Source organism: Tympanuchus pallidicinctus, unplaced genomic scaffold, assembly GCF_026119805.1.
Source record: "Tympanuchus pallidicinctus isolate F22 unplaced genomic scaffold, pur_lepc_1.0 scaffold3, whole genome shotgun sequence".
NCBI classification, from domain to species: Eukaryota; Metazoa; Chordata; class Aves; order Galliformes; family Phasianidae; genus Tympanuchus; species Tympanuchus pallidicinctus.
Window position 1 is genome coordinate 63,135,745 of NW_026294747.1, and position 27,314 is coordinate 63,163,058.

The 27,314-nt window shown below is 44.6% G+C and overlaps 1 protein-coding gene across 6 annotated transcripts in view; it reads left to right on the forward strand.

Moving 5' to 3' along the window:
• The window catches only part of CRHR2 (corticotropin releasing hormone receptor 2), a 129,388-nt gene that overhangs the window by 31,274 nt on the left and 70,800 nt on the right, over positions 1-27,314 (forward strand). For 4 of the 6 annotated variants that reach the window (XM_052693684.1, XM_052693688.1, XM_052693686.1 and 1 more), the window contains one exon: positions 6,018-6,137. The exons of 1 other annotated variant lie outside the window; for it this stretch is intronic. In XM_052693684.1, coding sequence (XP_052549644.1) covers positions 6,018-6,137 — 120 coding nt within the window. Of the gene's footprint in view, positions 1-5,452; positions 5,876-6,017; positions 6,138-27,314 lie in introns of those variants that run through there. One more of the 6 variants, XM_052693685.1, reaches the window with a different exon arrangement.

Below are 27,314 nucleotides of genomic sequence, written 5' to 3' on the forward strand. Positions count from 1 at the left end.
ATATAGACATATATAATACACATACACACACACACAAACGTAGGCTGCTTTGAAAGTAATGCCTCCTATTTATTTCTGTGGAAACTACAACAGACACAAAGTGGAGGTGAGCCAGTGTTTCACAGCTGCTATGATTGCATCACTGCTGAAATGCACCTGCCACTGCCTCTCTGTGCTCACATCCAACTGCTTGGTCTTCATAAATATTCTGCAAGCATCAACAAACATCAGTGGGTGCCATTTTTTCTGGATGGAGGAATTCAGTTCCATCTCTTTGCTTCATATGCACTTCCATGTCAGACACCATTCAGTCAGGCTGCCCCTCTGCTGCCATCTGTCTCACAGCAACAAAATGTTGCAATGAAATATTGGTGGGAAGGTTCACCCTCTACTGCCATCTCACCAACATCCACCTCTGACATCGCGGGCCAACGTAATAAAATAGGAGGCATTACTTCTGGAGCAGCCCTTGAATGTAAAATGGGTCCTTTGTGTTCTTATCTGTGAAACACTGACCCTGAATTTGACCTTGCATAAAATCACAGCTATTCTGAAATGAATGTGTCTGTGCTCTTGTGCAATGTGTGGGGTTCTGCACATTCACCTGAAGCGGCTCACTTTAAAAAATAACACTGGCACTATATGAGCATGTCAAGGTTGGTTCTTTTGTGTGTTCTTATAATCTCCCTGCAGTATCTCGTAACATGATTCACTTGTACAGGTTTTGTAGCTGTAGAGAATGACAAGTGTATTAATGTGCTGGAGGAAATACATTAATGTGTAGCTAGAAGTCATTTATTATTTATGCTGTTAGAATCTTTTCACACCCACAGTAAATATTTTCCAACTTCAGTGAATATGGAGAGATTCATCATCATAAACCTGCATTTTTTAATTTTGTCTTTCTTCACTACAATCATATTCCCAGCAAAAAAAGGCTGTCCCCTGTTTCTAACAAATGAGTCCATCAACTGAAATGAAGGCTTTCATTTGTATGGCTGATCCTTCCCTTAGCATGCGATAACTTGCAGCTGTGCTCATTTTGTGTTCATCTCAAGTACATGCAGCAAGGACCAGGTTTTGATTAGAAGAGCTGTACTCTACAGGGGAATCATAGCATCACAGAATCACAGAGTGGCCTGGGTTGGAAGGGACCTCAATGATCATCAAGTTCCAACCCCTCTGCTACAGGCAGAGCCACCAATCTCCACATTTAAACTAGATGAGGCTGCCAGGGCCCCATCCAGCCTGGCCTTGAACACTTCCAGGGATGGAGCATCCACAACCAAGTGGAAATGGTTTCTTTAGGAGTCTGTCCTCAAACAGCGTACAGTTCATGGTGAGAAGCCATAGTACAGCATAGGACTTTACCAGGTTATGGCCACGTTGTTGCTGCATTTGAAATTGTGGTTGGATCCGTTTTACAGTGCATGTTGAGAAACTTTATGGTCCAGAAGCCCCTCTGATAAATCAGTAGCTTCTTTAAAGTGTGTGATCTTGTATTCCTTGCCCAACTGAGTAGTCCCACTAATTTTAGGATTGGATGCTGAAATGTCATCGCTTAATAAGGATTCTTGGGCTATTTTTCAAACAGAAAAGGAAGAGGTGAGGAGACGCTTCTTGTGCCATTTGAAACCCTTCTGCCTTACATTAAAAAAAGCATAGAGGTAGGCAAATGCGAAGGTAGGCACTAAACTCCCAATTACAACAGCCGAGTGATGTGGTGAGGAATTAGTTGATGATCCTGCATTTCTGCCATCAGCTGTAGTTCTGCCTCTCAGTTGGCCTCTCAGGATTTAAATAGTTCAGTTCCACAAATAAGAAATGTATTTCATCCTCCTTCTTCTCTTTCATCTTTCTCTCTGCCTGCTGTTTTTCCATCAAAACCACGGTAGGGAAACCTTTGAGATTCGCCTGAGCCTTATCACTGAGAATGTGATAACCATCATAAAGTGTTCATGGCTTTTCATGTGCAGGTCTATTGAACTAAGTCAGGGAAAGCAGTGGTGTAACGAGGTGCCTTGATGGGCAACGTGAATTTCTTGTGCCAATCATTGTGCTGCACAGTGGAAGAGGCTGTTGCACATGGAAAGCTTTCATAGATGGGAAGGAGCTCATCGCATCAGTGGGTAGGGAGGTGGGTGATACAGCAGCTGTGCAACCCTACCACATGTGGGGTGGCTGGGGAGTGAGAAACTGAAGTATGTGAAGTAGTGCAAGAGCTGGCATACAAAGATTTCTGTAGCCAGGCAGTGTAGGTCTCACTCTTAAGCAGAGCTGATTCCTTTTCCAGAAGTGCCGTCAGTCACTTTCCAGTCTCCACTGGCACAGGTTGCCCAAGGAGGCTGTGGATGCCCCATCCCTGCAGGCATTCAAGGCCAGGCTGGATGTGGCTCTGGGCAGCCTGGGCTGCTGGTTGGTGACCTGCACACAGCAGGGGGTTGGAACTGGATGAGCATTGTGCTCCTTTTCAATCCAGGCATCCTATGATTCTATGATTCTATGATTTGACCGGATCCAGCCAGAGGGAAACTGTGGCTCAGTACTTAATTGTACATGAGGAGAGTTCTCAAAAGGAGCTGTTCATGAAGAGGCCAAGGTAGAAATGCAAAGAGATCATTCAACGAAGGGGCTAATTTGCAGACCAAGAAACAAGAAGCTATTTTCCCCACCCGGATTTACTCCAAGACATTTTTTTTCATTACTTTATTTCATTTCTTTATTTTTGAGGGCTTTTGTTGTTGTTCAGTATATGTAATACAGTAGCATTACCTGATGTACTGCTTCTGATTTTCTACGAGTAGCTGGATTGAGAAGATGGAAGGGAGAATCATTTTGGATCGATTCTCTAGCTCTTCTGACTTAAATGAAGAAACCATTTTCTTCACTGTGGAAAATATATTTAGTTTAATTCAGTGCTTTTTTGTAGGGGTGTTAAGTGCCATAAAGAATGGTTTTGAAATTAAAGGCAGCTCAGCCTTTGTAATATTGGAACCACTTGAAGAATCTTCACGTATTTTTGCTGGAAAATACAGGGCGATATTTAGAAAAGTGAAGGGTTTACCAAATGTGTAAGTAGCTCAGCTTTTGAAACTGCCATTCTTTTGGTAATTCAGAAAATGATTAATTCCTCCAAAAGCTCATCAAGCTCTGCTGCCCCAATCCTTCAGCCAAGATGTTGCTGCCGGTGCAGAAGGTGCTGTGCAAGCAGTGGGAAAGCATGCGGTGCAGGCAGCAGGTAAGGGATGGAGGCTGTTGCCCAAGCTCTGTGCCTCTGCCCTGCACAGAAGCAACAGGAAAAGGTCTTTGAGGGGCAGATCCCTGTGAGTTGCTTGGAGGTTTGGAGCACCTCTCACTCCAGAGTTCTCAAAATAGAGTTTTCTCCACAAGCCCTGCTCTGAGACGACCGGTATGTTTGTGGTGGTGTGTGAATGATGCTGAATACATTTTCTCTCCTGCTTTTTAGGCCTAGTGATGCGCGGGATGAGGAGATCTGGAAGTGCTGATGAAGGTGAATGTGTCAAAAAGCAGGTTTCTCAGAAAGGACTGCAGTTTTAGGAACATTCCTTTGGGAAGGAGATCGTAGCTCTGGACAGAGCTTTGTTCATTTGTTTCAGAGCATCGTGCTGCATGGGTACTTGGGGCATTTGTTGGTTTTGCATATTTAAAGCGAAAAATACTCATTCCAAAACTCTCTCCCCCTCTTGCATTGCCATCTATGAAAATGATCAAAAATCTCCAGTTTCCCAGATGGCAAGATCGTTTTCTGGCTAGTTCTCACATCAGTGCATGTTGGCAATTTATTTGTCTTTCTAGCCCAAGTGTACTTTTTTCCTTTCTTTGGATAACATTCCTCTTTCTGTCCTTGAAGAGTGAAGAATGAAGCCTTTCAATCTTAACTGTGATCACCAGGAAGATCCAGGCCATTGCAGAGTGGGAGATGGATGTCACCAGAAATTCTGTACCATTGCTTAGAAATCAGTTTAAGCACCATGTCTGATCTAAAGCTGTGAATGCAGACTGTAAACAAGCAGAAGTCCATTGCTGGATCCCTTTTTTCTGTCAAAATTTCTTTGTTGTCCTCATCTTCAGTTTCTGCATTAATTTCTGCTGCTATGGCATGCACTTATTTTGCTTTTCCACATTAAGAGTCAGATTTCTATTTTCTTCCTAAGATTCTTCTGAGTCCATGGTCCCAGATGATCCTCCTCAGCAAATCCATGCTTTTTTTGCTTAAAGGCTTCCTCATATCCTAGTATCAGAAGCCAAAAAAGCCTGGCTAGGTCAAAGCCTCTCCCTACCATGTCCCAGGCTGCCCGGTTCCCACTGAGCTCTCATTTCTCCAAAGGGCCCAGCTTTCTGAGCATCTCCAGCCAAACCTCTGAGCTTACTCTCATCTCTCCCTTCCCCAGATCTCTCCACAACGCCCTCAGGTTCTCAAGCCCTTGGCACCCCTCCCTCCCTGCACCGTGGTTTCCTTGCCCATATCTCTTCCCCCTGCTTCTGGCTCAGTCTGAGCACTCATCCTTTCCAAACTGCTTGCTCTCTCCAGCCACTGGAAACCAGTGTTCTTTCTTTACTTCTTTGTCCCCTTAATCAGAGAAACAGAATCACAGAATCATTAAGGCTGGAGGAGACCTCTCATCTCCACGTCCAACCCCAGCCCATCCCACCATGCCCCAACCACATCCCTCAGTGCCACATCTCCATGACTTTGCAACACCTCCAGGGACGGTGACTCCACCACCTCCCTGGGCAGCCTGTGCCACTGCAGCACCACTCTTTCTGAGAAGAAGCATTTCCTAATATCCAACCTGATCTTCTCCTTATGCAGCTTAAGGCCATCAACTCTCATCCTATTGCTGTTACCTGGGAGCAGAGGTTGATCCCCACCTTGCCACAGCCTCCTTTCAGGAGTTGTAGGGAGTGATGAGGTCTCCCCTGAGCCCCCTCTTGACCATACTGAACAACCCCAGCTCCCTCGGGTCCACTGAAAGTCCATTCCTCATCCTGTGCCCCACTCACAGTGCCCTGCCCCAGCCCACTGTCCCCCCAGTCCACCTGCCCTGCTTTTCCCTCACTGAGATCTCTGTTTTAATACTCCAGGCTCCTTTGTTCTGATTCCCCCTTCCACCAAAGCACCCCATTTTATTATTTCTGCCTCTTTCTCCAGGCATACCCAGCACCCCATCTGCTGGGCCGGGTCCCTTTTTTCCACTCCCTATCCAAGCATCTCTGCTCATCCTCAGCTCCGCACACCGCACCAAAAGGCAGCAATCGCCTTGGCTTTCCCAATTAAAAAAAAAAGAAAAAAAAAGAAATGCGGTTTTATTGCTTGTGATGGTTTTTCCTTTTCCCCCTGGCTCCGATTCGCAGAAACGTCCATCTCTGATGCTCCCAATAACCAGCGGTGTGCGAGGGGTGGGACGGAGCGGAGCGTTACCGCAGCCCGGCGATGCGAGGCGGCACCGGGGAGCTGCGAGAGCAGGGAACCAGGCTGGGAGACGCAAACCCCTCACTCCGGGCTCAGCGTCATCCCATTGGTTCCTGAGCTGCTGGTTTAAAGCCGAGAAAAGCTCGGAGCACTGAGCCTCGCAGGCAGACGGAGAGTCTCAGCCAAGTTGCCAGCACGCTGCAAGGGATCGCTGGGTGTCCGCAGCTTGGCGTGTCCGAAAAGGCAAAAAGGAGAGGGAACAACAAAAAAAGCAGAATAAGGGGGAAAGGAGACTGAACCCAGCCCTACAGCCCCACGGGGGAATAATGGACGTGACCATCTCTCAGTTCATCTTAGAAGAATTTGATGTCAACTGCAGCCTCCTGGATCTACAAGAGACTATTTTAGAGAGTTTCTCTATCTCTTTCCTGGGCTTTCATGGTAGGAAACATTACCTAGCGCAGGGCTCCGAAAAGCTCGACGAGTGCTAAGATTGGGTTTGCTTTGTGATGCAGTGTGTTGCTTTTGTGTGCTTTCTCAGCTGCTCCTTTCTCCCTTTCTGTCTCTTTTTCTCACTCTGAAGGTCTGTACTGTAATGCCACCACGGATCAGATCGGGACCTGCTGGCCCAGAGCCTCGGCGGGGAAACTGGTGGAGAGACCCTGCCCGGAGTTCTTCAATGGGATCAAATACAACACCACAAGTAAGTGCAAACTCCTTTCCTTCTCTGGCACATCTGATGTTGAGAAATCACCTGGGGACATCCAAATTATTTCTCCCATGAAAAAAAGAAAAAAAGAAAAAAAGAAATGCGTGTTTCCCTGGGAATTAACATTTCCTCCACATTCCAGCCTGTATGCTCAAAATTCCTGCCTGGAATGATGCAGATTTCTCAGAAGTTCTGACTTTTGGACGCTGATTCTTTTTTGGTTAATCGTGTTTGGGCAGACTGGGTAAAAATGCCCCCATCAATTCAAGGAGAATGTATTGTGCTGGCTGTCAGTGTGTTTATATGCAGATATGTATGGCTGTATGCCTGTAGTAATGTTGCAGTGCTTCAGCCGTTTGGGTAACTAAAGATCCTCTGGCTTGCAAGGTGTTAAGTCCAAACAATTGTATTTTGAAAGGGCTTCCCCTTGGAGAGACTGTTTCTGTGAATGGGGACAAACAGGGCTGGAAGGTCTGTCTGATGAGCAGAAGGCTCTGGGATCTGTTCAGTAACTTCACGTCCTCTTTTAAGTCCGGGGTGGCTGCATCAGTGCTGCAAGAGAAAGGGGAGAGGGTGCTACAAGGCAGATGAAAGTCAGAGCAGGGGAATACGGGGGCTCCTTATAATCTCTTGGAACTGATGCTTCAGTCTTAGGGGTAAACAGTCGCGATGACTCACTGAGAATGCATTATTCAGGCTGTCGGACCCAGGCACTCATTTCCTTTCCCTTATCTGTCAATATTGTTTGGACCTTTCATTAAGAGGTTTTCATGCATTACTTCCAAATACGTCTCTCCTACTTGTTTCTCACTTCATTTTCCAGCTACTCTGGGCGCCTTTAGCTGGGAGCATTTCATTCTGTGTTCCATTCCTAACTGTTGTTCAGGTGTTAATCTGATGTTCAGGTAGTGTTGCTTTCATGGTGCTAGCAATGACCCTCTCATCTCACACCTTATTTTTTAACTTGTAGAAAGTGACTTTCCTCTTTCCCCGGGTCAGACAACTAAACAAAAGTTCTGTGCACGTGCTGTGCAAAAGAAAGCATCTTTCCAGATGTGTTCTTAGGGATCCATCATTATTGCCTTTAAGCAAAGTAAGAGAGTTACGGCTGCGGGATCGTCCCACGTTCTGGTTCTCTGACCTGTCTGCTTTGCAGTAAGATAGATGGGAATGGGCTGGGTTATGCTGTCTGTGATTATGGTAAATATGGCAAACATTTCCAGTCTTGGTTGAGACAAAAAAACCCACCCCCATTCTGAGAATTAAGGACAGATTGAACAAGAGCGAGCATATCAGAATGTACCCTGAAAGAGCAAGCAGAGCAAAGGTGCTCGGAAGAAGTAGCAGTATTTTTTTTCTGTTTCCATTTCTTTGGCAGAGGATGTCAGTATTTCCACTGGATTATTTTTGTTCCTCCAAAAAGAAAGAATAAAGGGGAAAAAAAAAAAAAACAACCCTGCTGATTTCTTATTTATGTCATAAATACACTGGAGAGAATTTAAATGTTTTTCCTGTGCGTGGATTAAAAAAATCTTAAATACCCCAGTGTATTTTGATGAACTGTGTTAATGCCTTCAGTAGTTCATCGCCGTGCTGATGTAAGGTTCTTCTCTGGTCTCTCCATTGATGGCTATTCTCATCTTACAGTGGCATACATCTCCTCAAATACATTCTTAAAGCAGTGGCATGTTAATTTGAATTGCAGAAATACTGATGAGGTTGGGTTTTTTTTGTGTGGTTGGTTGTTTTGGGTGTTTCTTCTTTTGAATGGCAGTAATAATTTCTTTGTCACAGCCTGGGAAAATGGACATTTTTCTCTTTCAGTATAAAATGTGAGTATTTGTGATAAGAAAATGCATGTCTGCAGGTCGGGCTCACAGTGCGTGCTGTGCTGGTGCCCAGGTGCAGCAGTGTGTAGAGCTTGGAACAGAGAACTAAGCTACACTTTAGCTTGCAAGGATCTTATACTCCTCCATTTGGGCAGCTCTTCCAAGTTGTGTCACAGAAGAGGAGCAGAAGGGCTATCCTGAGGTTTGAGTCAATTTGTACAGTCAGCAGCTCGCTGGGAATAGTCCTTGGTGGTTACAGCTTGGAAAAGCAGTGGGGCAGCAAGCTCAGATTGAACAGGGAGGTACGACTTCTTCTGTGGTTTGAAGGAATAGACTGTTAGTACATGGAGAATATGCCTATAATTTGGGGAGGCCAAGTGTTCGAGAAACATTTAGATGTTGTACTGGGGGACATGGTGTAGTGGGAAATATTGGTGATAGGTGGGTGGTTGGACTGGATGGTCCTGGAGGTCTTTGCTAACCTTAATGGTTCTATGATTCTATGATCTGATTCTTTTTACTTGCATGGTTTCACCATATTAGTGGGATGACTAGCTGTCCATTTGTAGAAGGACTCAGTGTCCTCAAAGCCTGAACTATGTGTGCTGGTAAGAAAATAAACACAGAGAACTGATTAAAACAAAACAGAGACATGAAGCTTGAGATTTCAGAGGTGAATAACCCAGCTGCAAAGTCAAGACTTGGTCAGGGGATGGCTTGGAGTGGCGTGAGATTTCTGCCTTGGACAAGGAAAGTAGTTTGTCCCATTCTGTTTTGCATTTTGGTGAGGCAGAGGGAGATTTGGTTGTTCGTAACATTGTACTGAGTTGGTTCTGAGAGACAATTCAGGCAAGTATAGAAAAACAACCGTGGATTGCCTTTCCTCTTCTAAGGGCTTATCCAGATCTGGTTTGTGATTCAGCTGTTTGTTGCACTGTCATGAATCCTGTATTTGAAAGCTGTTGCCTTTGAGGAGCTGTAGCATAGTGTTAGTTGTGTTTTACCTGGCTGTTAGTTTATTTTTCAATCTAATGCATATAAAACTTCTGGATCCGTTTCGGTGATTTCTTTTTAAGAAATTAAGACCTCAGAGATTCAAACTTTGTACCCGTTTTCTATAAGCAGCTCATCAGCTTGAGGACACAGACCCATAGAATTCCTCTTTATAAAAGATTTTGCATTCCAGACACCAGAAAAGCCAGACATGTAAGTGCCCAAACTGTATGGAGAACATACAGCAGGCTCAGTCATGCTCAATCCTCCTCTCCGTGGCAAACCAGCCTCCCTGAGTCCTGGAACTCAGAGTTCCATTTCTCTGCCTTATTGTAGTTTTTGTAGTGTAGTTTTGTATACATGTAGTGCATGGAATTCAAGGCGGAACCACACATCAACTCATGGAAGGCTTTGGATGGACCTCTTGGTATCCATCTTGTCAGCTGTTACGTTTTGACCATCACTCTAACTCAGCAACCAGATGCTTGTGGAATGCTCCAACACCCTGCAGTGTACCAGCACAAAAAATACCACGTAAGAAGTAGCGCATTAAAGATATATATAATCCTGTTTGCCTTACTTTTCATCAAATATTCCCATTCTAACTGCAAAAAATTCCCGCGGCGATGTGCTGGTGTGTCTGTGTTTCTATGCGTCCCCTGGGAACTGCTGAGTGACTCAGATAAGTTTCAGCTGGATTCATAAAACACAGTCTGTCAGTCTGGGAGTATTTCTCATCTCTGACACTTTGTTACTTTTTGGGCTTTTTGTTTTTTTTTCCCTTCTTAATTTGAGAAACACAGTCATGCTGACAAATTAACGTCTGGTTTCTCCGTAGTGCGATGGTTGAGCATAGGCAGAAAGTTGTCTGGCCAGCCATCTGAAAATGATGCTATCCACTTAGAGCTTTGCTTTTTGGCAGCGAAGCTTTTGTGTTAAACCTAGAGGGAAAAAGTAGAAAACAAGGGGGAAATGTTGGTGCCGTGTGTGGCTGTGCACTTGTCTCTGTTCAGGATCTATATTTAGCTAAAGATGACAGTATCATTGCTGCCCTCTAGATGTGTTTATGCTTTGACAGCGTGAAGCTCTTATTCCTCTTTTAGAAAACAGAATAATTCACTTATTAGGGTATCCTCAAGCTTGATTAATTCAGCAGATGGGCATAACGAGGCTTTTTTCACAGCTCACAGAAGAGGTGGTTGTAAGTATTTGGAGCGTGTCACAGGCTAAAGTATGTCTACTTCAGCTCTTTCCTATCACTGCAAATTGCCTTTTGTAATGGGAAATTCCAGCGTCCATCAGATAGCAAGAGATGGCTCTGGTAGCCATGGATAGCTGGTTGGAGTTTGGCTAAAGCAGCCAGCCCAGTGGAAAGGGCTTTGTGGTGAGACAGATCCCCAGGCTGGCTCAGCATGGCAGATGGTGGTAGCAAGCCAGAAGTGGAAGCATTGCAAGCCTCTGGTCTGTAGATTAAGGTTGAGCTGTGGAAATGCTAAGTCACAGCTTGAAACAGTGATTGAGCACCTGGTGGGTAGGCAGGGCCAGCCCAGGGGAGCTCAGGTGCATGCAATGCATCTGAGTGACCAGCAAGTGTGGACTCTGGCTTCACCCCTTCCCAGGCCTCATTTAAGGGCTGGCAGTGGAGGTGTGGGTGTTGTGCTGGGTGTCTGTTGAGCTGAAATGAACCCCACGTGGGAACTGGCATTAGGAGGTCATGCTACTTTTGTGGTGAGTGGGATAAAAGGTCTCTAAGCCATCTCTCTCAGTACACGAAAGCTCTTTGAGACAGGCACTTCAGATGAATGTTTTGGGTATTGCAAAAAGCATGCTTATTTTCTCTAGACACTCTGCTGCTGGAAATAGGCACGTAAGCACCTAATGGAGCTCTGGTCCCTCGCTGTCTTTTACAGGGGTGTGCTCACCACCTTTTCCTTGTTGGCCCTGTAACTGGATGCACTGTGGCGAAGCATTTGGGGAGGGCTGATGACTTAGCAACTGGGCTGCTGTTTGTGTGGCCAGACGTGGGAGAGGGTGAGCCACTGGCATGGGTGTCACAGCTATATCTGTTGGCATGAATTGCTTCACACTGAAAGAAAAAATCCCACAGCTCTTTGTTGCCTCATCGCTTATAATCTTTTGTGTGATGAGGGAAGGGTGAAGAAGTGAATTAATAGCTCTCTTTCTTTTCCATGCTCCTCTTCTAAAAGGGGTTCGAGGGATTAGTTTTAAAGGAGCAGAAGAGCTAATTTTCAGAGCTTAAACAGCCATTGTTTTGACAAGATCTAACCTGTGCTGCTTTTCTTTCTGATTAATTATTGTTCAACGTTAAAACCAGAGCACTGGTTTTAACCTACGTATAAAACAGGAGCCTTGCTTGGAAATCATCAGTCTTAGAGTCTTGTTCAAACTGTGTGGATAAGATTCACCCTGGTAATTACAGAAACATGCATTTCTATAAGTGGCTGGCCTAGAGGCTCAATTAACACTTTCACATTGTGTTCTACCTTGTGTATTTTACCAGCCTGAGCAGCTCTGTTGATCACATACACGCGGCTTACCTTCTCCTGAGTGATTATTAGGGTTTGATTTCTGAAGGCTACGTCCTTGCAAGCCAAGTCCCTTTGTGACAGATGGAGACCATTTATGCTTTGGTGGCTTTTCGTCTTAAGGGAGAGAAGGAAATTAAAGGTCCATTAAGAGTGCCTTATCAGCATGAGTGGCAGTTCCTAGAGGCACAGCTGGATGCAGTGGAGATGTGGGCTGGGGAGAAGGATGAGGCAAGAGGAAGTGTCCAAGTGGCAGCCAGCAGATGCTGAACAGTGCTGGTGTGCTGCCATTTGGACCAAAGGGCTCTTTGCATATTTAAAACACATTGCTGAGATGAGGTTTCGAAAGTCACATACAAAGCTTTCTCCTTTTGCTAGGCAATGCATGTGTGTTTTCAGACTTACAGAAGTCTTACTGAGCCCTGTCACCTTCTTAGATGCCTGGAAGGCTTTTACCCCACTGGACTCCTTAGCGACTGGAGGAGATTTGGGTCAAGAAAAGATGTTTTGTAGCCAGTTTTAATTATGGACTTACCACAGAAAGGTAATAAAAGAAAGTCTTCAGTCATGCTGGGATGACCAACAGTATTTGCCAGTTAGGGAGTCAAGAAAACATGAAAGTTAAAGGAAGGAGATGGATGAGAAATGGGAAAAAACACAGCAGAGGGAAAATAAAGCAGGAATTGGAATTCTGGAGGAGGGAATAAAACATATTTTTAAGCTCATAAAACTCTCTCTGAGGAGCCTGAGTCTGCAGCTGATGAGGTCAGCTTGACTCCAGTAGAGTTGTATCCAGATGAAAATTTCAACCATCTTCGTTCATTTTCTCTTCTTACTTTAGGTTGGGTTCTTCCACAAATAAAGCAGTGGGAAGCTCTTGATTTCAGTGCACACACAATGGGGAAGGCTTTACATTTTTTCCTCAACTTTTTTTTTTCTCTTTTTTTTTTTTTCTCCTTTCCATTGTGAGGCATAATTTGCAGTAAAAGATCTCTCTGCTTTTGTAGTTGGAAATAGAGCGTTGGAAACAAAAGGAGAAATGAAAATAACTCATCTTTCTTGCTACTATCATCCTGTGAAGTGCGTGATATTTATTGAGCGTAGAACAGAAGTTAATTGCATGTAGTAAAATAAGAAAATTACTAATGCTGCTTCAGTCATTTGAGGGACCTTTCCTGCAGCTAATTAAACAATGATTAGTATTTTTGTTCTTCACCAGCGAGCTATGAGCTGGCTTTGCTATAATCCTCTTTTGCCTACGTGGGATGCTCTGAAACTTAGGCTCGATCTTTGGGGCAGATCTGACACATTTCCCAGAGCTTACTGCTGCAGTTTCAAACCTATGCCATGCACAGTAGTCGGTGTCTTTCCTTTGCCCTGACCCTTGCTGTGCCCTGACCTTGAGCTTGGGGCAGAGCACTCATCTCCTGGGGTTGGTTGGAGAAGTGGCTTGTTGCAGTGGGATGAGAGAGCCTGAGCCCCGTGGCAAAGACTGGGTTTTTGGATGTTTGTTCTCTAAGATGCCTACTGCACCTCTCTGTTGCTTCCCTGAGCAAGCTGTTGTCTAAACAGCTACTTCCAGCTGGCAAACAGATGATTCCCACTAATTGGGAATCAGATAATGCTTGCACAATCTTCTGTGTGCTTCTGGGTCCGGGGGAGGAATGGAGGAGACAACAGCTCATGAGAATGTTGGAAAGGGGAAGAACCAAATGCATTACAGTGGGATACAAAGCTCATCCGAGAAGGGAAAAAATCCCACCCAGTTAGATCAGTGTGGGGACCCTCACGTGGATGTGGGATTTCTTTGGTTATTCTCCATCATGACATCTTCCACCTAGCTGTGCTGTTTGAGGGTGAGGTCTGAGAGCTTGCTGGGGAGAGTGTAGCCAAGATGTGACTCTGGCTTCCAGGGAGTGTCATTGGAATGGCACTGAAGAAATGGTCACCCGTAATTCTTCCTCTCAGCCACAGGGTGTCACTTAAAGTGCAGGTAAAGTGACCACAAGCATCTGCACTGAGACACTTGAGGGTGAAATGATGGATGGTGTAATGAGAACTGGGGTGACCAGTGGTCCTGGACGTTGTCCTGCTGTAATCACTGGCAGTGATGCTTTAGCAGCTGCCACAGCTGCTGGGTGGTAAAGAGGGCTCTCTGAAGGGAAGCAGTGACCGGAAAACAGAGGAGGAGGAGGTGGTGGAGGATGCTTAGGAGGAGCCTGGCTGTCATTGGCCTGGGGGAGCGCTTGCTGGGCAGCAGGCTGCAGGATGGAGGGAATGGCTGGTGCTGGTTTCACCAGGGCTGCTAAAGGAAGGGAAGTGCTAAGCTCTGTTCCCAAGGAGGTGTTCTGTCAGAAGAGCTGTGTAAAGCATAGCGCAGCCGTTTGAGGTGGAGAACCTCCATGAAAGAAGCTTAAGCAGGCAACTTGCCTTTGGCTGACAGAGGAATTCTTCCTTGTTGTACATCCTGTGCTCATTACCATGCTGCTACCTGTTGCATCCCTTTGTCTCTCCTGTCTGCGTGAAAATGCTAGATTCCCCCCTGAGAACCCTCAGGTGCTTGGCAGATGCTGTAGGTTCTCCCTCTTAACAAGAATAACAAACAGATATAGGGAATGTGGTTGCTATTTGTGGCTGCTGAAGTTGCCTGTTGCCAATGGGAAGGCTGTTCTGCAGCTCAGGAAGTCCAAATCCACCAACTAGATTTAGATGCTTATTTGTATTTCCTTCTTTGTTCCTCAGTGGCATGGAAGTATCTCTGCTCTTCATGTAGTGGTGATTGTTTGCAATTTCTGTGGCTTGGAAGAGCAGTATTTTAAGCTGTGTCTGGGTCCCAGCGAAGTTCTAACTGCCAATGTCATGCAAGGCTTTGCTTGTGGTCTGCTGTCCTGTGGAAAGGAAGCTCTCACTCAGTTTTGAACCACAACGCTGCTTATTACTTGGTGTCAGCTTATAGTAGCCATTCTTAGTAGCTTGGGAAGGCAATGAGAAATATGGTATCCCATGGAAATTGGAGGGAGATGGATTTTTAGTAGATATTTTCCTTTTTCAGTGCTGTTTAATTCCGATCAGATGTTACTCGTGGAATTAGTAACCAGTAATCTCTAGGGACAAATTCCTAAAATCAATAAAACTCAGACTGCATTATGCTGACAAAGTTCTGCAGTGCTTGGAAACAAACTGGAGGGCCAGATGCTGTTCCAAAAGAGACCTGTAAAATAAGAAGCAATCTATTGAAGCAATTAATAAGAACAAAAACTGTCTCAGTATTTTAAAAATAAAAATCTTTCCCTGGGAAAACTACAGAATGATAGAATTGTTTTGATGGGAAGAGACTTTTAGAGGCCATCTGGTCCAACCTCCCTGCAGTGCACAGGGACACCCACAGCTCTGTCAGGTGCTCAGAGACCCATCCAGCCTGACCTTGAGTGCCTACATTATGGAGCATCCACCACCTCTGTGGGCAACCTGTACCAGTGCCTCACTGCCCTTATTGTATAAACTTTCTTCCTTAGATCCAGTTGTAATCCACATGGCCGGGGGTGAAGCACCACACAGTCGTTCACTCCCTCCTTCCCTTCCCAGTGGGAAAGGGGAGAGAATTAAAGAAAGAACACAAGGTAGAACTCATGGGTTGAGATAAAATAAAATTATTTACTAAGATAGAGGAAAAGAATCTATAATAACTATGGCAAATATACATACATAAATGTATGTAACCAGTGATGCTCAGCTTGCCCCCAAGCAGTGGAAGAGACATAGAGATGTACTTCCACCACCTTCAAAACTGCTTCTGCATGATGTCATTTGCTATGGAATACCTCTCTGGCCAGCTTAAGTCAGATGTCTTAATTCTGTTCCCTTCCATCTCCCTGGGCCCTTTGCTGAGGATGACCTTGGCTCTGCACAGCACTGCTTAGCAGCAGCTATAAGCATCGGTGTGTTACCAGTATTGTTTTACTCCTAGAATAAAAAGCATAGCATCATAACATACACCCTGAAGAAAACAACTCTATCGCAGGGGAAACTAAGACATCCAGCTAGGTGACATCAGTGGCTCTTCCCCTGTCTGTCGATGCAGTTGCACCATCATAGAAGACCATTAGATTCCTCAGGCAGGATTTGCCCTTGGTGAAGCCATGCTGGTTATCCCCTATCACCTCCCTCTCTTCCCTGTGCCTTAGCACAGCTTCCAGGATCCATGATCTTTCCTGGCACAGAGGTGAGGCTGGCAGGTTGGTAGTTCCAGTTGGTAGTTCCAGTTGGTAGTTCCAGTTGGTAGTTCCAGTTGGTAGTTCCAGTTGGTAGTTCCAGTTGGTAGTTCCAGTTGGTAGTTCCAGTTGGTAGTTCCAGTTGGTAGTTCCAGTTGGTAGTTCCAGTTGGTAGTTCCAGTTGGTAGTTCCAGTTGGTAGTTCCAGTTGGTAGTTCCAGTTGGTAGTTCCAGTTGGTAGTTCCAGTTGGTAGTTCCAGTTGGTAGTTCCAGTTGGTAGTGGGTCATTCTTTCTACCCTTCTTAAAAATGAGTGTAATGTTGCTATTCTTTCAGTCAACTTTTTTTTTTTTCCAACTCTTTGAAAGGGTAGATAATATCAGGGACAAGGGGGGACTGTTTTAAGTTGAAGGAGGGAAGATATAGGTTGGGTATCAGGGGAAAGCTCTTTACTATGAGAGTGTGAGGTGCCCAGAGAGGCTGTGGATGCCCCGTCCAACCCTGGAGGTGTTCAAGGCCAGATTGGATGGGACCCTGGGCAGCCTGGTCTGGTATTAAATGGGGAGGTTGGTGGTCCTGCCTGTGACAGAGAAGTTGGAGCTTGATGATCCTTGAGGTCCCTTCCAACCCTGGCCATTTTGTGATTGTACGATTCAGTCACCAGGATCATCACCTGACCACCATGGCTTTTCAGACATCATTGAAAGCAGCTTGATGACTACATCCCTCAGGACTCTGGGATGAATCTCATCAACACCCATAGACTTATGGATGTTTGGGTTGCTCAGGTGGCTCTAGACCTGATTTTTGCTTATAGTGGGAAGGACATTGCTCCTCCAGTCCTCACCTTATCACCCTTCTGCTCAAGGGCTGTGTGAAGAGCAGTTGCCAGTGAAGACTGAGACAAAGAAGTTGTTGAGTACATAACCTACTGACTCCTTGTCAATTATCACCAGCCTGCCTGTATTGCTCACTAAGGGGAGTATGCCTGCTTGGACTTTCCTTTTTGGGTTGATGTACCTGTAAAAGCCAATGGAAAATGGAAGAAAGAAGAATCTTTCCCAACGTGCCTGCACTGTCAAAACCCTGTATAGCTGGAAAGTACTGACCATAAAGTGACCCATAAATTAATGCAGTTCCTTATCTTCCTGAGTCAGCCAGGGAGCAGAGATTGAGATGGAAAGCAGAAAGTGTGCTTTGGAAATGAGAAAGACAAAACAGGAAATTACTTTTTTAGTGCACTGTTACCATCTCAACTAAACTCAGATGTGAACTCCTACTTAATGTTTTTCTCAGTGCTGAGGGTGTTAATTATTGGCAAGTTATGCCACTAATACCTGAAACGTCAGCATCTATGTATTGTGATATGCTTGGACAACTGTGAGCTCATGCCCTTGTTCTCTGAGTGATGTGGGGCTGCAGGGAGCCAGGTGACTGCTGCCAGCTCACAGGTCCTCTGCAGAGTCACAACCTTTCATAGTTCCTTACCAATGCTTTGCCCTAAGGAAAGCCAGGATCCCATAGATCCATATTTGGTTCATTTCAACCATCCAGTGTGGTCTTTTGCATTTCCCACTTCAAATAAGCTTCGTGTGTAAATAATTCATAGTTAGCACGTCTGCTTCATGTTGGGCCTCCCTAAAAATGAACATTTCCACCTGTCAGCTCACAACACAGCATCAGAGTTGGTTGTGACTAAGGAAACCTTTTTTGCAGCACTAAAATAAGAAGGGTTGTGTTTTATTGGGTTTATTTTGGTTTGGAAGGGGAAAAGAGGGAAGAAAGACCTTTTTGGATCTGCACTGTGCTTCAGAGCCCCCTCAAAAAGGACAGGGTTGGACCCAAATGCATCTAGGTTGGTGCTGTGCATTTCCAGCAGAGGATGTAGCATTCTGAATACAGGTAAGTGCTGCAGGTTCCTCTTTTGTCCTTGTAGAGATCTAGAAGACCATCATAAAGATTTTTCTCTTACAGTTAGGTCACCTCTATCCCATTTTCAGCCTGCATTTGCATTTTTTTTTTTATCCTGATGTTTCTGTAACGCCTTCATCTCTCCTTTCTCCTGCAAAATGAATTCTGCAGCAATAATCGCAGTTTTATTCCCTCCCAAGAACCACTTAGAGCTTTCTTTTATCCACTCCGTGAATGCTGAGGGAATAGATGGATGTGTGAACTGCACTGGAGAGGCAGGTCTGGCAGTTGAGGGCAGGCATCATAGCACAGTGTTTCAGTTTACATTGAATGTAAAATGTTCTCGTGTCATTGGAAATGTGATAAAGAGCAGTTTGATTTTTCGGCAGGTGTGTGTAAGGTACTGGAGATCCTTGTTTTGCTGATTCCCTGCTAGTTTTCAGCTGCAGACCTGTGACTGGGTTGCTGCAATTACATCAGCACTCTGTGGATGAGCAGAAGTAGAGCAACTGATTGCAAATACGGGTCCTCAAGAGATTTTTTTTTATTGCTATCTTTCATCACTTTTTCAGCTGGTTAGGTAAGCTGCGTGCTTCCTGCTTACCTCACCTTGATGTGCTTCCAAAACCCAGTTCCTGGTTCCCCACTCCTGCAGCACCTTGACTAGGCACTGAATGTGTCCTTAATGGGGCAGACATAGGAATAAGTCACTGATGCTCTGCAGAACGTATGGAAATCAGCCATGAGTTGATCAACAAATTGATGAGTTCCACTTAGCTTCTGGTAAACCCGAGCTAAAACTCCTTTTCTTAAAACTCAGGAGAATAAATTCATTTGGTAAGTTGGTTGTCCACCCAACTCTTGGCGTTCAGGAGTAACTTTGAAAACTTCGCACTAGATTAACCAACTTCTTCTGGAAATGAAGTGTTTCTAGTGATTTCAAGTGCTTGGTTTCCTGTTGGGATTCCATAGATTTTACCTTTTGATCCGTGTAATTGCTCTGCACCATCTTGTTTGCTTTAGTTCACACTTTGCATGATTTCTGGGGAATCAAATGAGGCTCATGGGGCGCTGACCTTTGTCTTGTTGCCATGTTGCCTTAATGAAAATCAACTGGAAAAGGCAGGGCTAATTGCTTTGAGTTGATCCTGTACTGCTGATGACTCATTGATGGCTCTTTCTGGAAAGCAGATACTCAAGGTAGAAGGACTGGATAAAAATAGCTTTCTTGAGGTGAAGTTGAATAGTTTAAGTGCTGGAAGTTTCAAGTGCCTGGGTTCTGAGTGTTGTGTAATGCTTGCTGAAAATCTTGAACTCTGAATTTTGTATCCACATCTGCTTCCATCTTGGGGTAAGAAGAATAAAGCTGCTTTCCAGCTTTCAGCAGAAAGCACCAGTGACTTGGTTCCAGAGGTCCCTGGGATGAGCCTGGAGCTTGCATTTAAGCAGTGAGGTAAATTTTTGATGCAGAATTCCCTTTCACACCTGGATGGCTCTCTGAAGTCATCTAGAAACACACACAATGGCTATCAGAATTTAAAGCTCTCTAGTCTTATTGGGACTGACTTGTTTGCACTGCTGATTTCTTTCCCTTACTCTAAGGGGAAGGAATTGCAGAAGGGTACAGGAAGAGTGAAAGTATTAATTAAAAAGGATAGCAGAGAAAAGATTGGGCAGAGGAAGAGCAGGGAATCATCCTGGCAGGCTGGGAATGAAAAGGGAGGCAATCAGTTGAGATGAAAGCGAGTGGAGATGGAAAGCTGTTGCATGAGTTGAGAGCCACGGTGGGAATGAGTGAGGGGACAGTTTCTGCAATAAACTTGAGAAGGGTTTGAACCCTTCTTTAGAACCCTTTGGAAGGATTAAGTTTATATTCAGAAATGACTTTACACAGGGGTTGGCAGCACTGCATGGCAGGTAGTGAAGAGGAGAGCAGCTGCAAGCAGCTCCTTGGTGGGTGTTGAAGGGTTGGATGGAAATATGGCCTCAGCTGCAGGCTAGGAAGGGCTCGGACTCAGTGCTGCCTAAAAATGTATTGTGTGAACCCTGATGGAGGGATGGGGCAAGTGTTAGAAGACACACAGAAGGCATTTGTAGAGAACAGCTTCAGTGCCATGCATGCCAACTGTGAGACAGCAATGAAAATGTGAGCAGTCATCCCAAGGAGCAGAGAGTGAGAGAGGGGAACTGTTGGTTAAATATCAGATACATAGACTGTGTGATATATGCTGCATGACAACAAGGATGAAATAATGGTCGCAGTAGCCAACAGCAGTGTCTGCTGGAGCCTCTGAGCAAGCAAAACTCAAGAAAAAGTGGAAAAAAATAGATGAGTCAATGTATCTGTCTTGCAAATGAAATGCTGTCTGGTTTGGTATTTAGTGTGTTTAGCTTAAATGCTTGCTCAGTTTCCGTGCTCCTATGGAAACAGCTGTCCATAGATTGTTTCTCTTAATGATCTGTTGCTGCCTCTCCTTTGGCTTTACGGGCTTTTGAGTTGTTGGGCAGGCAGGCAGCAGGAGCACAGCCCTGTGTTAGAACTGATGGGGACTGATTGCCTCAAAAGAGCAGTTTTCACTGGGAATACAAAGACCTGGCCATGGCTTGCCTTGTGTGCCCAGGACACCACTAACATATGGGGTTGTTGTGGTGCACAGCTGTGGTCAGTAGAGAGCATTTGTGGTTGTGCCAGTTTGAAAGGGGTGGTAGTAGGCAGGTTTCACCTCTGACTGTCAAAACAGACAGAAAATGAGACCCATTCCATACCCTCAAGCATGATGCCTTGCTCTCCTGCCCTTTGGTCTTACCCTTTGTAAAGAGCCTCCAATAAATCAAGATGTCTGTAACCTTACAGCTCTTGGAAAGACCTCTGTTGTGAGTTTTTGGTTTAGAGTGCAAGAAGTTGTCTGATAAAATGTCACCTTTATTCCTCAGTGCCATTAATTTCTCTGTTCAAGAAGGACAGTTTTGAGGACAGAACTGGTGTTTCGCAGTCCTTTGTAAGAGTTTTAATACCACGGCTTGCAGATGTGCAGGGTGCTAAGTAGGCTGTCAGAATTCAATATTGTAATAATATTCTCTCCAGGGCTCTTTTTCAGTAATAGAATCTTCTATTTTCAACAAGAAAATGTGAAGTGAATGGGAAGCACCCTTCTGCGTGGCTGTCTGGTGAAACTGAACATTTGTGATTAACAGAGTATCTGTGAGCTTAATATTTTAATCTGTGCAAGTGATCCTTCCAGTTGCTGATATGTTTCTGTATTTGACCATCTACTTTTGGTTCATCTATCGCCCTTTATCTTGTTTTGGTGCAGATCTGCTTGTCTCCAGCACCTGCAGTTTTTCTGCGTGCCAAAGGGAATGCTTAGTTATCAAAATCATAATTCTTCTGCTACTTGGTGCTCTTCTCTGCAATGCAGGGTTGTTTGTTTCCTAGGCTACATTTGCTATTGTAATACATATTCTGTTGTCAAATAAACTATCCAGTGGGTTTTGTCCTCATTCCTCGATCCACTGAAGATAAATTACTGAACTGTCTTGCTTTATCAGAGGAGATTGTCTTCAATTTCTGTAAACTGAGCTCAGTTCTGCAAAGAACTTTTTTTCTGAAAATGCATTTCAGATACATCATTCAGCACCAAATGAAGAGGAATTCAAGCTATCAGGCAATGATGGAGACATTGTAGAATCAAGACAAAGACAGTATGCTAAAAGAAAGCAAACTTTGATGAGGCTGTGCACTGCCTATTCATGCTAAAACCAAAGCAGAGGGTATGTTGACTTTCTGGAAGCTTATTGCCTGTTAGATATGGGAGACCCACAAATGCAGTTGAGTTTTCCAGCAGAGGAGGAGCATAAAGAGAATAGGGAAGGGGGAGGGTTGTCCTTGGGGCTTTGCTCTGTCACTGGGATTACACCAGTAATACCATTTGGCATTGTACCAATGGTCTCTGTCCATCCCAAAGCCCAGCTCGTGGACATTAATCAGTTCACAAGTCATCTTCTGGTTTGCTGCACTGTGTGTTTGCTGCACAGCAGGTGTTGGCTTTAAATTGGTATCCTTTGGGTGCTCTAATTCAGTGGTCATCTCAGCAACATGTGCTCTGGGATGAAACACAAGCAGAGCTGCTCAGTTTTACTCTACAGTCCTTATTTATGAACGAATGTCATTAACTTCCCCAACTGTTCAACCTTCACAGCTATTTCCATCAGCAGCAATGACTGGGATGAGCTAATTACATAGATTATGCAATTTGGTTATGTATCATACACATAATTTTGTAATGAAGGAGGAGTGTTGTATAGAAACCATTTGCATCAGCCTGCTTTTGACTACAAGGGAGAAACTTGCATAAAGTGGCCAAATAAGAGTCAGATCATTGATAACAACAAACAGCTTGAAACAATTCTCTGTCCATTTGGAAGCAATGCTAATGCATTAAAAATCTGATTTGTGGGTAAGTAGCTTTCAGCTGCAGTACCAGCAATATTCTGGCTGCTTAAACAGATCTTATGAATGAATGTATGAAAATGTAACTGACCCTCTGCAGTTTTTGAAGAGCTGATTTCATTTTTTGCAAGGCTAGGCAAGCAATTTGCTGTGCTGTGTGCTTTGTTGTCATGGTGTTGTTTGCAGTAATTTTTGTCTTCCTTCCTGTATGGATGAGGTTGTTGATGATTACCTTCATTCTTCTCGTGCTTCTATAGTGCCTTGGGATTGGGTCTTTGGTTGGCTCCAGACAAATAATGGAAAATGGCAACTATTAGGAGGCTCTAGAAGGGCTTTAGCAGACCAGAAGATATGGTATAAACACAAAAAAAAACTCATTCTGACAGTTTTTCAAATCATAGAATCATAGAATCTTAGAATGGCCAGGGTTGGAAGGGACCTCAAGGATCATGAATCTCCAACCCCCTGCCACATGCAGGGCCACCATCCTCCACATTCAATACCAGACCAGGCTGCCCAGAGCCCCATCCAACCTGGCCTTGAACACCTCCAGGGATGGACGGGGCATCACAGCCTCTCTGGGCAGCTGTTCCAGCACCTCACCACTCTCTCTGTAAGGAATTTCCCCCGACATCCATCCTAAATCTCCCCTCCCTCAGCTTAAAACCATTTCCCCTTGTCCTGCAGTTATCAACCCTTTCAAAGAGTTGATTCCCCTCCTGTTTGTAGGCTCCCTTTAGATACCGAAAGGCTGCAGTGAGGTCACCCTGCAGCCTTCTCACCTCCCTCAGCCTGTCTTTGTAGGGGAGATGCTACAGCTCTCTGATCATCTTTGTGGCCCTTGTCTGGACCCTCTCCAACAGTTCCCTGTTGTATTGTATTGTATTGTCTTGTATTGGGAGCCCCAGACTTGGACACAGTACTGCAGATGGGGCCTCAGGAGGGCAGAGTAGGGAGGGACAATCACCTGCCTGTCCTCAGTAGTAGTTGTAGGTCAGAATCTCCATGCACTTCACCCAAGCTAGCTCGTTTCTTAGTGGTATATCCTGCCATGAACATGGAAGGAGGTTGTTTTATTCTCCCAAGAACCGCGGTCTGCTTTGCAGTCCAGAGGTGTGATTTCAGCTGTTGGCTGTTGCACCCATAGCCTCAGTGCCAACAGCATCAAATGTGTAACAGCTCCATCTCCAATTTCTGGTGTTCAAACCCAGCAGGGACAAAAAGACACATGTCAACACCTGGATCTGTGCTCTCACTGCCCAGTTCAGTTGTTTGCATTCCCATTGCTTTGTGATAGCGTTTGTAATTGTCATGGAGCTGTTTTGGTCAGCACTGGAGATCTGTGCCTGAATTTTAAGTGAGTTGTAAGTGCTTTAAATTCAACACCTGGCCTGTTGCTAAATGTGCTGTTTTTCAGTCTCAAAAAACCATCAGAATTCATTCAGTGTGCTGCCTGAAAACCATGTTTGTCTCTTAGCAGCTTAGTGAAGTCCTATGGAGAAACTCTCTTTGCCTGAGGCACAAATCCTTTCCTAAAATAGACACCAGGCTGCACTGCCTTGTTATTTTTACTTTAAGTTCTAGGGTGGTTGTCTTAGTTCAAAGGATATCAAAATGGGTCTTTGTTTTCATTGAAATAAACTCACTGATCCGAAGCAATTATCTTCATTCACTGCAAGTACTTTTATATATTCATAGGTATATATAGATGCTTTCCTGGAGTTTCTGAAATCATATCCTATTTAACGTGGTCCCGAAAGCTGCACATAAAAGCTGAATGTGTGTTTCTGCCTTCTCTGACTTTGCTCCAAAGCTGAACCTCCCTCACTTTTCCCCACCTGCTGCTATCAGCTCGCAGCTCCAGGCTTTCCTTGGCCAGCTTCTCTGCACTCAACTCACCTTTAACAACTTCAGTTTCCATTGAAGCAGCATTTGCCAATCCGCTTCCCTCACAGTTACTGCAAGGCCATCAACCCCAAATGCTCTGGGATTCTGTGATCTCAGTGTTTTAATTCTGAGGTCAGTGACTGTGGCTCATCCATGGGAAAAATGTTTCCATTAGTAAATAGAAAGAGGATGGACAGATTGAAAGGAGGATGTGTGAACTGGCTGCTGCCACATGTAATCACACAATATTCTCTGCAACTGGAAGCATGTTGTGAATGGCTTTTGTAAATGATTTCCAATGCTACAGTAACAGAGGCACTTGAGGTAATTGGTGTATGCACTCTGCATTGTAGATCTGTTTAAACAGAGATAATGACCTCTGCTTTTCTGGTAGACAGAACTAATTCCTGAGTAATTCTCTGAAGCTGAATGCTTCTTCCTGTCGTATTCTGGATGTACAATCATGTAACAGCTAATTAGGGCGATTAGCTGAATTTCACATATGATGGCCAGAAGAAACTGTTACACAATGTATCTTATTGTACACAATATATTGTTGTACACAATGGATGCCCCATCCCTGCAGGCGTTCAAGGCCAGGCTGATGAGGCTCTGGGCAGTCTGGTCTGCTGGTTGGTGACCCCACACACAGCAGGGGTTGGAACTGGATGAGCATCGTGGTCCTTTTCAACCCAGGCAGTTCTATGATGAGTTGATGATTTAATTAAGATCAGACACTGAGAAGAACCAGGATTCTTGGTGACAAATTCTTACACAAAACCTTAATTGGGAACTATCCCAGGATGCTGTAATTGTGTAACTGACAGCAGGGTTGTCTTTTATTCACTGAAGTTTCATTTGGGAAATGCTATGCAGCAAAGCTCTCCTTGCACATTACAGCAGGTGAAGGGGTTCAGCTGTGAGATTTTCTTTGAGTGCAGGAGCTGTAAGAGCATTTTCTCCTTGGTATGCTCTCTGAGGTCATCATTGGGAATGCAGGTGGGCTCCATCAGGTGGATGCGATGGAAGCCTGTCTTAGAACAGCTGTTTTCAACACCGAATCAGAACTTATTGCTATGGATCTTTATACAGCATTCTGTTACTTAAAAAACAAAAACTCAGCATGTACTTTCATGTCTTTATTCCTTCTGTCTTGTCTAGAGGCAAGGTCTGACCCGCATATGGAGCGATATGCCTTCAGGGGAGGAGAGTGCACCACTCAGTAGAAAGCTACGTGCCTTCCAGGAGGTGTGTAGAAGGGAGAGGGCAGAGCAGTTGCAGGCAAGACTGGGTCACCCCACTGCAATTTGTGAAAAGAAAAGTCTTGGAGTAAAAACAAAAACAAATAATGTTAAGCTTTAATAGAACAGCACTTCCTTGGGCTCCTGAGGCGCCGGGCCAAAATGAGCATTTCCAGAGGAAACTGTGAAAGTGAATGCTTATTTTTCTGACAGAGGAGGCTTCAGGATTTGGGTGCTCATTTCAGTGCTTTTACATTGTACTGCAGATTTTTTTCCTGTTGACGTTTAATTGGAAGTAGGTTTAAACTGTCATAACTAGCCTGCTTTTTTCAACCAAACATTGCGTTTTGTACCCTGGTTGTAATGTGAACATGAAGGCTGTGCAGCCATAAAACATAATTCAATGCTCTTTAAACGTAAACTAAGCAAGAATGGCTTGGGTTGGAAGGGACTTGAAGGATCATGAATCTCCAAGCCCCCTGCTGCAGGCAGGGCCACCAACCTCCATAGCCAATACCAGATCAGGCTGCCCAGAGCCCCATCCAACCTGGCCTTGGACACCTCCAGTGACAGAGCATCCACAGCCTCTCTGGGTGGCCTATCAAAGAAAAAAAACTCTGACTTCACCTTTCCCACGTTAAATATATAAGGCAGTATTAGCTCAGTGTTATTTGGGAAGTGAAATCCATGTTGTGTTGATCAGAAAAGCATTAAAAAAACATTGAAGACACCTCTTCATGCTCTTTGCATCCTTTGAAATGTGATGCAGTTTGTCCATTCTTGCATTTTGTCTTTTCTCCAGTGCAGTTGTTTTGGCAAGCTTGGGTGTTAAGATTTTCTGGTTCAGGACCAGAATATGAATTAAACAGTCCTCATTTGAATACCCAGTGTTTAAATAGTGCACACTCCATTTGCTCTCTGGGAGCAATTCCACAGTTGAAGTGGAAAGGGCACTGGGAATAAATCTATCTCAATGAAGGAAATTTAATTTGTGTGCACTCAGTGATGTTGTACTTTTCAGAAGAGAAAAATCTTTTACCAAGGAAAGCAGTAAGTGTAGAAATGGGAGAATGTGGAGTAAATGGAAGCACATGGTGAGCACTAAACGTTTCTCCTAGATGGGTTAGCACTTTCTGACATATATAGATCTTCTTGTTCTCTTTGCAAGGAAATGATAAATCTTTTTAAAGTCACTTTTTTGTTATTTTTGTTTTGCTTTGCATGTTGTAAAAATCCTCTTCTTGCATTCTCACTGTAAGCAAGCAGTCTTCGTGTCTCTCTCCCATGTCAACATGACAGGAAATCTGCAGTTGATTAAAGAGCAATCAAATCAGCTGCTGAATGATAGGAGCTTTCCATGACTTCCTGCCTTATGGTCCCTTTGTGCAGTTATATGTATTACACTTGAAATATGATCGTGCATCCCCAAAACTTTCTTTCTACTCTGAACACGTAGAGCATTTTCTCCCACCCTACGTTCTCGGCTGATGTCCTTGCTGGATTTGCCATTTGCATATAGGCAGTGCTGTGCTGAGATGCCTGCCTTGCTTTCCTCACCTCCTCCTTTCCTTTCCCAGTGCTTCATTGGTGCTTAAGCTGTCCTTTGGGAAGGCGGTGCATAAATCTGTGGCTGGTGAGACAAATCTGTGTTTTGAAAGCCTCAGTTCTTGAGCTAAAGAGAAGGCTTTATACAGTCAGCCTGGGGGGAAGGAAGGCATGGGTGTGATAGGAGGAAGTTTTTCACTCAGAAGGTTGTGATGCACTGGCACAGGTTGCCCAAGGAGGTTGTGGATCCCTGGAGGCATTCAAGGCCAGGCTGGATGTGGCTCTGTGCAGCCTGGTCTGCTGGTTGGTGACCTGCACACAGCAGGGGGTTGGAACTGGATGAGCACTGTGGTCCTTTTCAACCCAAGCCATTCTATGATAGAACTCTATGATATGCAGAGACAAGTTTTCCTTAACATAGTCACCTTTCCCTCTTGGAAAGAGGAACAAGATCCTGAGCAATCTCAGAAATGGAAGAGAAGCTTTAGTGTTCTGGGACATGGGTGTGATGGCTTAGAAACCAGCACAGACAGGCTTGGGATGTTGAACACGCTTATAGT